Genomic DNA, 11575 nt, shown 5'->3' on the forward strand with positions numbered 1-11575 from the left:
GTATAAACAAATGTAGTGCACATTCCAATTTGAATTCAATCTAGAAAGAAAAAAGGGTAACTTAGATTTATTTAAAAAAATTTTCTTGGTGGTTAAAAGGTCAGTCAAATTGACCAACTTTGTTTAAAGTTAGAGGAATTAACAGGTAAAATATAATGTTTTATTGAAATTTATTGAAGAGGTTTTAGAGATTACACAAATAAAATTTCATATTTTTGAGACAGAGAAAAATATTTTAATCTTAACATGGAAATCACTTAGTACTTGGACTAGTGTATAGAAATACCATACATATTCACTGACAAATCTGTATTAAAAATTCATCAATAAAAAATCAGATTTTTTTTATGTACGAAAGACTTGGAATGTTTCCTAAACATCTGCCAAATTTTGTGAAGATACACGAAGTGTATTTAAAGTTATATTATGGAAACTAAAACTAGTACGAAAGGATTACGAGATCATAGCGAGAGAGTTAAGCAATTATTTTATGTGAAACTTATTGGTGTAATTAATGCTTATAGTTAATTAAGTTAATTGCCCAGCTGTACTGGATACACATGTAATTTTAATTATTTTTTTTTACTTTTGTAGATTGACCCTACTATCTAATTGTTTTTTTTTACATAAAATAATTTAATATTGTAAAGTAGGTAAAGCTATTTGAGGCTTGTGACTTGTTAGAATTGAGGATTGTGTCTTGATAGAAATCTGAGAAAAGTAAGTTCATTTAAAGCTTGTGACTTCATAGAAATATGAGGCACATAAGGTCTTTTGATGCTTGCCACTTGATGGAAACCTGAGACAGGTAAAGTTGATTGATGGTTATGACTTAATAGAAATCTGAAAAAAGTAAGTTCATTTAGGCTTGTATTTTGTTAGAAATATGAAACAGATCAGATATTTGAGGCTTGTAATTTGGTGGAAGTCTGAGACTGGTAAGGTTATTTGAGGATTTTAACTTGGTCGAAATCTGAGACTGGTAAGATAGTTTGAGGATGGTAGTTTATTAAGACATTTTGTTTATCTCAAACGTACACATAATATTCTCTTTGTTAGAAATATATAGCATTGACAGTATTTAAGCTTGCATATAGTTTAGATATTTCTAGAATACTGTGAGCTAATAAAAGAGTAGGTTTGTAATTAAATCCTTTTGCTTATTTACCTTGATCTTGTTTGGCCAATATCAAGTTATCTTTTGCAGTCAGCCGCTCAAGTTTCACAGTATTCTTGAAAAGCTGGTGTTATGTTTTGGTAGCTTCCTGATTCTACCATAATGAAAACATATTTATAAAGATCAAACAAAATTGAAATATTCTGCATATAAAATTTAACTTTCCATGAAATAATTTGGAAGAACATGTTTTTTTTTCTTTCCTCGTTTATTTATGATTGTTCTACTGTTTATTTTTTCCACTCAATAATTTGTCTTCATACACAAAATTCATGTATGCTATAACTTAGCAAGTACAAAAAACATTGCTGTTAAATAATTCTTTTAAATTAAGTTAGAAGACGAAGCATATACAATAAATTAAAATGTTAAAGTACGATGCAAAGATATTTTGATTTTTAAACATGTTAAAACTACACATTACAACCTCACATGTAGTTCTTAAACATGTGTTAATAAGACAATTAAAAACCTGAATTCTGGTTACTTTATGTGGTTGTTAAATATATATTTTTTTTAATATTACACCTAAGAACCTGACAAGTGGGTTACTTTATGTGATTGTTAAACATGTTAATATTACACTTAACAACCTGACATCTGGTTACTTTGTGTACTTTGCATGGTTGTTAAACATATTTTACCTTTTATATTACACTTAAAAACCTGACATGTTTATTGTATGTGGCTGTGAAACGTGTTTTAATATTACACCTAACAACCTGACACGTAGTTACTTTATGTGGTTGTTAAACATATATCAATATTACACTTACAACTTGGTATACAGTTATTATGAAGGGCAATGTCAAAAATGTGTTTTAAACTGGAGTGGAAATTTTCATGAACAAAGAATAGATAAAAAAATACCTAATATCTCATTTTTACAGTATTTTACATGTGTTTAGAAAATAATATTTTTCAAATTTTGTACAAGTGTATGTATCAGTTGGAGTTAAAATCAATTGTTATGAATAGCTCTAAGTCTTGTAATTTAGTTAGTCATATCTTAAAGAATTAATAGCACAAAGAAGCAGACCCTTCTAGTGAAGTTACAAAGTAATTAGAGTTTCTGTAATGCTGTAACTTGTGTGGCTGCAGTTGAATATTTCATTGTGCTTTATTTAAAAGAGTAATACTAGTTTTACTAGCCAATGATGTGAGAACTGAGACATGGTAGTTTAAAGCATCTTACAAGTAAGCAGATTCCCGAGTTTGAATCCCACCTAGTTTTAGTTCTCACTTCTCCCAAAAAATTCTAATTTTTGTAGCTAAAGTTGGCAGTATTTTGCATGATGTGAAAAATTCTTCAACACTTAAACAAATATTAATTCAGTAGTTTTTCTTTTTATAGTATTTGGTCTTTTAGTCATAAAATATTTTGACATTATCATTAAGTAATCTATTTTTAATTCTCATAGAAAGTTTCATGATTATTTTTAAATTATATTCCTCTGCCATTGTTCCTTTACAAAACAATCTTTAGTGCAAGATTGGTCAACTAAAACATTTTTTTTTCATTAGACATCAATTTATACCTTGTAGTCATAGTTGTGGTTTTGTTTTTGTCCTGTTTTTTTGGGAAGTTATTTACAGGGCATTTGAAAAGTTTAAATATATATATATATACAGAAAACTGTACTATTTCTTTTAAAGTCTTAAATATTGTGACATCAAATGGTATGATATATTTTATATTGTTTCAGCATGGAGCCAATGTTAATGTAGCTGATCTTTGGAAATACACACCTTTACATGAAGCTTCAGCCAAAGGAAAATATGAAATAGTCAAACTACTATTAAAGGTTTGTTTCTTATACTTAAGAAATAAAATTGGTTAATGTATTGGTATTTTAAAACAGAAACTTGTACTTACTGAAATTTTGGGAGCGTTTCCTTTAGATGTGATGTTTGATAATATTTGTTGAGAAAAACTTTTAGTCTTTGTTTTGTGTTGATGTTTAAAGAATATTGAAAACTTATCATCACTGTAATATGTTACAATTTCTTTTAAAAAACATATTGGTTACTATTTATTGATTTTGATTATAGCTCTTAACTTAATTCTAGCATTTAGTAGTTTTTTGTTTATTTGTTAAGAATAAGTAAAAATACCAATAGTTTCTTTTATTACATTTTCATTTATCTATAAATCTTTGTAGGATTTACTTTTAGTTGGGCCAGATTACAATTAATTTTGTGTGTATGTTTTGTTTTTTCATATATTATTAATTCATTATTATAAGTTGACAGAGCTAAACTTATATCTGTGGTTGATATAGAGTACATGTGTATCTTCTTTTTAAGTTAACCATAAAAAGTTTACAGCTCACCAAAAACTAATATTATATGGTGTAAAATAATTGTTATATGTACAAAATAGGAACAGTAAAAATCAAACATTTTTTGGTCAGTAAAGTAGTCTAATTAATCTATATCTTAAATACTTAAAACATATCTAGATTATTAGCCATATCCAATTTTAAACAAAGTTAAAATTAAAACATTTGTTGTGTTTATATTATACTTGCTGGAGATTTCAGTGTTTTTACCTTTACAGGTCCTATGTATGTATAAGTGTCTATAGCTCAAAACTATATTTTCTATACTTAAAGATAAGAAAATATGAGGGAAACCAGAAACAGATTGTAATGTAGTAACTTATGCATGTACCAATTTTAAAGCTGTAGAATTCTTGAACCATGACAGATTTAATTCATTAAGATGTAAATCTTGTCTGCAGAAAATCTAATTGAAAATAATATTGAGATGTATTTTCACTTAATGTTATAGCTAACATTGAAATGTAATGTCCAAGTTTAGAGGTATATGTTCACTGGAAATATTATAGCTAACATTAAGGCATATTTGTTTACTGGAAATATTATAGCTAACATTAAGGCATATTTGTTTACTTGAAATGTTACAGCTAATGTTGAGATGTATTTGTTCACTTGAAATGTCACATCTTATGTTGAGTTGTATTTGTTCACCTGAAATGTTACAGCTAATGTTGAATTGTATTTATAACTTGAAATGTTATAGCATGGTGCTGATCCTTCTAAAAAAAATCGAGAAGGAAACACAGCCCTGGAGCTAGTTAAGGAAGGGGATCAGGATGTGGCTGACCTGTTGAAAGGTTAGTGTGTATTTCATATACCGTTTATTGCGTATTGAGTTTTACTTATTTGATCATATACTGATAGTGGTTTTAACCTCTGAATGAAAGATGAGCAATTAATAAAAAAGTGTATTAAAAGTGCATTATTACTAATTTTAAATACTGGAAAATTAAGGTCAGAAAGTTAAACATGGCTAAAATTCTTAATTGAAGGGAAATAAATTTGTTTGCTATATTTGCTATGTTTGAGTTAAAAGCTAGAAACACTGCTAGCAGAAAAAGTACCGAACTGATGACCTAAGTCAGAGTGGTCATAGAATCTTTTGAACCTTTCTAGTTTACTCATGATCAAGACTACTTATTATTAATTGTAATTATTATTGTAGAATTTTTAGCAGCTCATGTAATAGAAGTTATTACATAACTAACTTAGCATTATTGGACAAGTCTACAAAATAATAAATAAAAGGCATGTTATCAACATCGAAAAGCCAAAATAGAGTTGTGTAAAGCAACATAGCTAAGCCAAAATAGACTTGTGTATTGCAGTTGAAGGTGCCCTTTATTCCACTTTGTTTAACTTTTCATTTTGTCATAGAGGATACCTATTTTATTTAATGAGGTCACAAAAAATATTTTATATGTTTGTTGAATTTTGGATGGAATCTTAAACTGTACAATTTCCAGAGCTTTGGATAGCCAGAGAAACTAAAAATACCTTATCAAAACTTATAACTCTGTACACTGAAAGAAGAGATAAAGAACAGTTTCTTTATCTGAACAGCTGAAATACAACTTCCTTAATATGGCTTTGTATATAATTTTGTCTTCCACCAACAGTGGTTATAAAAATCCTCATTATAGCCATACTTATAAAGAGCAAAAAATAAAACTACCTTGAGGTAGCTAAATAACTCCACACTTTATTGAGTATCGTAAAACTACTGCTATTTTAGATTTATAATAACTAACACATACCAATGGCTTTTTACCACGTTTCAAGCCTTAAACCAATTAAAAGTTTTCTTAAGGACAGATGGAAGACACAAACATTTATCTGGCCTTGTGTGATTGAAAGCTTGTCCATAGACTAATATGATGAAAGCCTATTTGTGTGGGTGTTATTTATACCTGTTACCAAATTTTTATACATGATTTTTCTTCTCAATAAATGAATATAAAAATAACACTGATTGATTGGCATTACTTATATATGAAATTTTACACATATAGGCTGAAAACTAATAGAATTGCACATAATAGTGCATAATAAAATATATTCTTCTATGAGAGGTACCTGTAAAATAAGGACCCATGTGCAGCCAGTTGTGAAAGGTAGGCATTCCTTATGAAATAGAGAAACAAAGAAGTCAAGAGTAAACATAAGAAGTAGTATCTCTTTAGAAGTGATAAGTAAAACTTTTCTCTTGATGTTGGAACCCTAGTCTCCATAATTGTCACAAACCTGTAAGTAGTATAGTGACACTTAATGTTTCTAAGTTAAAAATTACTAACAAAGAAAATAAAACAGGAGTTACCCTTCATCATGTATTTTAGTATTGTCACTCTTAATTTTGAATTGGCATTAAATTAAAACATTATCAGGCATAGATGGTGCTTGTATACAAATGGTTCAGAATTACACAATTCCGATAATAAGGATAAAGAAACCTGAGTAAATACTTGCAAATGTTATAGGTGATGCAGCTTTACTAGATGCAGCTAAAAAAGGTAACCTTGCTCGAGTGATGAAGTTGGTCACACCACAGAATATTAACTGTCGAGATTCACAGGGAAGAAACTCAACCCCTCTACATCTAGCAGGTGAGTGATAATTTTTCAGCTGCTTCAACTGTTTGCTTTATAACAGAAGAAATCTGATAACTCAAAAACTTTTGAAAGTCAGACCTACAATCAGTACTTAGATTATTATTATTGTTTTTTTTTGTGAGTTGTTGATTTTTCATCCCAAGTGTGTTGTTACTGTTTCTGGATTTTGAAAGTGTTATCTATTATTCTTAATACATTATTGTAAAAAGTATTATGCAATTTGTGCATTAACTGTATCACCACGGGCATCTTTTACTGCATATGTCACAAGGTTTTTAGTGAGTTACATTCAAAATTTAATTAAACTGCTTTTTGTTCATATTATACCAATGAGTATAGCATAAAATTGTAGCTAATAATCCATATTTTAATAGTATATAAGTTTTAAGTTCATAGTGTGAGAAATTTGTTCTCTAGGCATCCCATCTTTAACTTATTTACCATCCCTTCAGTAAGTACGAAATTCAATGGAAGTTACTTTTTATAATATTGTCATTACTCAGGCAAAGCATAATTTTTATAATCTTCAATCTTGTTGGTTACAGAGCCATCAAATAGAAAATCAGACCCCTCTTGCCACACCCACTTTTCACATCTCTTTCAGAATTTGTCAATAGTTTTTTCTTACGTTTAATACTATATTATTTATAACCAATAGAAAGCCAAGGTTTTCATCTATCAAGTGACATATTATATTATGTTGTTTTCTGTACAGAGAAATGTCAGTTTCTCTTTCAGTACAAGCTTTGTTCCGAAGGGAAACACATTGACTAGCTTGGATGAATTTGTAATGGCTCTCATCGCATAGAAAGCCATAAAAATTGTGATAGTTATGGGATATTGTCTGCTTTTTGCATATTATTATTCTGTGCTCTTTGGTGCATTATTAAATTAAATAAAAATTTTAGTGCACTAAAACCATTAGTATAAAAAAAAAATAGGCTTAAATGTCATCAACAGTTGTCAGCAAAAAAATTCCCAGTTAAGTACTTCATTTCCTGTTTTTCATGTGTATTCTAGATTTATTACTTTATAAAAGTAAATAAAATGTAAAAATGGGAAATTTTAGGTTAGTTAATGTTAGATTATGTAAAATAAATAATAATATAACAATAAATTTTCCTGAGGCTTGTGGGTAATATAATTTGATAGCATAATGTGAGCAGCACATTCCCCAAGATTTACAACTTATGATTGTAGGAATAGTAGTTAGACATGGTTCAAAGGGCAATAAAAGAAAATTTAAGTAAAATTGATGTATACTGTTATGAGTTTGAAGCTATTTAGGATGTGCAAATTGTAGTTTCATATTGCAATTTGAAGTCATTCTAGAAAGAAAAAGAAAAGGGTAATTTAGTTTTATTTAGTTTTTTTTTTTGGTGGTTACGAGGCTGGTCAAATTGATCAACCTTGTATACAGTTAGGGTAGAGAAAATTACAGATAAAATGTAAAGTTTTACTGAAAAAAAAACGTTTGAAGTTTATTTAGGAGGTTTTAGAAATTATACCAATAAAATTTGAGATTTTTGAAATGAAGGGTAATATATTTAATATTAACATGAAAATCACTTAGCACTCAGATTAATATGTATAAATACTTCCTATATTCACGAACAAATATTTAGTAAAAATACATCATTAAAAAATCTGATATTTTGCATATAAAAGATTTGTAATGTTTACTAAAAGTCTAACAAATTTTGGGAAGATACACTTATGGTATTGAAAGTTGTAATAAGAAAACTATAACAAACACAAAATGGTTACGAGATTGGTTCCAGGGACTGAGCTTGTAGTGAGAGAGTTAAGTGCTAAATCGTGAAAACCTTAATCAAATGGGTTTTATTTTTGTCTTGTAATAAGTTAATTTTAAAGAAGTGCATAACAGATTTATTTCATTACTGAGAACTTGAAGAAAGTGCTCTTGTATCTGTCAGAAAGTAAATTGAAACTTTTTCACAAAGTTTATTTTGCAGAGTTCCTCAATTCTCAGCCCCTACAAAGAAGTTGGAGGAACTAAGAATCAAATAGCTAGAATAAACATAAATATTAGAATTTGGCTCTTACATCTGATATGAACCCCTTAAAAGTGGAATACTCTGGAGTGCAACTTCAAGAAATGTCTGGCTTGGTAAAGAAAGGAAGAGAGCCAAGAACAAGAACCAACTCAGGGTACCATCTGTCATTAGTAATGATAACTTGAGTATATCATACTGTATGTAGTATTACAAGGGGTAGTGAATATGGCTAATAGTTTAACTTCCTTTTTTTTTGCTTCAGCTGGCTACAACAACTTTGAAGTCGCAGAGTTTCTGTTAGAAAATGGGGCTGATGTAAATGCACAAGACAAAGGAGGACTCATCCCTCTTCATAATGCTTCGTCTTATGGGGTAGGTATAGGTCCTTTAGTGTTACCAGAACATATATATATATATATATAAAACAAAACTTGAATCCTTTATCTTTTTCTAAACTATTCTTTATCTTACCTGTTTTGTAGTATCACAGGCTTCTTTTCAGTTTAAACATTTCTCATGAATAACCTTATTGTTTCTTCAGAGTTACCCACAGCCAGGGCTTTATTTGACCATGTTCACATCACAATTTGCAATGCACAGTTGGCCTGTTGCTATGCATATAATAATCATAATAGCAGTGACTGCAAATCTCCATTTATTTTATGTAGGACCTGTGTTTTTCTTTATGGATATAGTCTTGCCACTCAGCCATATACAATAGAAAGCTTCAAAGCTGGGACATACCATTTTAGACTAGCATATGCAAGTGAGGGGGTTGGGTTGATGAGTGGTGCATATAAACACAAGTCACAAAGTAGCAGGCCTAAGTCATGAGATCTAGGTCTATATGAATTTATTCTTACTTCAGTGATGTTCTGTAGACTTTTTGAAAACTTACAGATTAGACCTATTTTAAATGCATCTAAAAGATGGGAAATCTGTGATAGCATTCTAATGCAAACCCAAAACCCCTAACCACCTCTACAATGTGCCAGGCCCACTGTGACAGTTTCACCTAAATTCCTAGGCTACGAAGTTTAGATGTCTGAGTTTTGTGCATTAATATATGACTGATATTTACACAATAAGTTAATTAGTATAATAGTACACAATGCAGTTTAGATGTTGATTAGGCCCTGATCGTACTTAAGTCACGCCTACTAGTACTCGAAGCATCATGTGTTCGTTTTGGCAGTTGTATTTTATTATATATGCTATAGATCTATAAACCAATTTCTGCTCATGAACCAGTTTCAGAAAAGTAGTCCCATAATGTTTGTATGACATCATTGATGTGTATCAGCATGCCGCAGAATTTTTTTAGAAAGCAAACATCACACAGTTAGACGTACTAGTAGATCTGTATGCCAGTGACTGTACAGAAATACTGGGCTGGAATGACACTGACAGCTACAGGTGTGCAATCCTACAATAAACACTGTTAATAAGATTATATTATTTAACCCAGACTTGGTTTATTGTAAACATGTGTCCAGACACACTGGGCCCTGCAGTGAAAACAGTTCAAAACTGGTGTAATATTTTGGATAATTAAAACAGTGGCTTGATTATACCAACAAGTGGAGAATTGTTGATAGCTTAAGATGTAAACTGTATATAGAACATTTGGATCATATTAAACTTGTCAAGAGTTTCAGCTTGACGCCTATGTAGTGTGAATAACTGATCCAAAAAAAATGAAAACACCAAGACTCTGAACAGCATGTTAGGGCAGCAGACTATGTTTTTAGAAGAAAGGCAACAAGTGAGCAAATTTATGCCGAAACAGCCATCGGAAAATCCTTCGGCATAGACTCAGCAGAGGAGAGAAGATGGGTAGGGATATTTATGGAGACTTCCTACATCTTAGCTGTTCAAGATATCTCGTTTAAGAAATTTCCAGCAATTGTAGCACTTGAGAGACACTATGGGATACTAATCGGGAAGATGTACTCCACAGATAAGAAGTGTTCCAAATTCACAATGATTATTGGGTGGAGAGGAACTGCGAAATGAACTAGTTCAGATAGGCCACTATTATTAATTCATATTGAGATGGTTGTATTAATTAGGTTCTATTTAATTACCAGGTTACCAACTAGGCTAAGATAATTTAGATATATAGTTGTTAATAAATTTATAGATCTTAGGATCTAGCAAGGTCACCTAGGTGATCTAATTAATTTATGAATTAGTCTCATGCACAAAACTGAGTTAAAAGTGTGTGTGTGTGTGTGTGTGTGTATAATATACGTGTATATCACATGTGATTTAAATTATTAATATTTAATAACAATAACTTAGCTTTTCTAATATAAATTGAACATTTTGAGTAGATTGTGATTTATCACAGTAAAATATTGCAGGTGATGCTATACTTCATACATAGTTGTGAGCAATAAAACAAATTATTGTATATGTAAAATTATAAAAACAGAATGTTGCTAATGCAGAATACTTTTCCATACTTCTTGATGAAGCTACTGACACCAGTGAGATAGAAAAAGAAGTCCTCTTTATGTTGTATGTGACAAAGGATGGATATGCAAAGAATGCTTTTTATTGACTTAAGACTGAAACATGCTGCTGCACAAGGGTTGAAAAACACTTTATTGACAGTTTTTACTTAACTTGGTATTACTAATTTGCATAACAAAATAGTGGGTATGATGGCTGGCAGTGCAAGTGTTAACCTTGGTCACAAGAGGGGTTAATAAGCTCTTTTCAAGAGTGATAATCCATGGTTAAGAAGTATACATCACAGACTGGAATTAACAATAAAAGACAGTTTTAAAGAAACGTATATTGAGAAAAATGTTATTGACTCAAAGTTATATTTTTATGCACTTTATCACAGGAGTCCCAAACGTTTGCGGACCTAAAGGAATTGACCAACATCATGGAGGAGGGTGTGGTAAACTCCCAAAAAGTTAATGGCACACATTGGATTTAATATAAAGTAAAAGCATGTAATGTATTGATAAAAGGGTACAAAGTATTTGTTGTGCATTTAGAAAATATGTTAGGAGAGATAAAGAAAACCTTCAAACGATTCAAGTCGGGGAAGTTTGTGCTAAATCCCTTGGCTTTTTATCAAATCATAACATCTCTAACAAAGCTCTCCTTGAACTTGCAGCAAGATAGCATTGACCTCCTACGTGCTATCACAAAACTAGATGTGTTGTGCAATACCCTCCAGGAGTGATCTGGTTCTGCTTTTGGCCCAGATATTAATGAATTGCTTAAACAGGCCAAAGAGATGGACAGGGTTAGGTACAAAGGTATGTATTTATTAATATCCGAGTCAGAAATTACAGATTTTATGAATGTAGTTTCAAAGCACAAGAGTCAAGTACTTGATTGTGTGAGCCAAAGATTTGGTGACTTGAATGCACAAAAACCATTTGACCCATTTCTTCTAACATTGAA

The 11575-nt window shown here is 30.4% G+C and overlaps 1 protein-coding gene across 1 annotated transcript in view; it reads left to right on the forward strand.

The window, feature by feature from the left end:
• LOC106458746 (tankyrase-1-like) overlaps nt 1–11575 on the forward strand; it is an 86892-nt gene that overhangs the window by 39255 nt on the left and 36062 nt on the right. Inside the window, exons 14-17 of the mRNA XM_022385054.1 lie at nt 2884–2982; nt 4223–4316; nt 5997–6122; nt 8409–8518. Of these exons, the coding sequence (XP_022240762.1) occupies nt 2884–2982; nt 4223–4316; nt 5997–6122; nt 8409–8518 (429 nt within the window). The remainder of the gene's footprint in view (nt 1–2883; nt 2983–4222; nt 4317–5996; nt 6123–8408; nt 8519–11575) is intronic.

This window comes from Limulus polyphemus, unplaced genomic scaffold, assembly GCF_000517525.1.
Source record: "Limulus polyphemus unplaced genomic scaffold, Limulus_polyphemus-2.1.2 Scaffold508, whole genome shotgun sequence".
Classification (NCBI taxonomy): domain Eukaryota; kingdom Metazoa; phylum Arthropoda; class Merostomata; order Xiphosura; family Limulidae; genus Limulus; species Limulus polyphemus.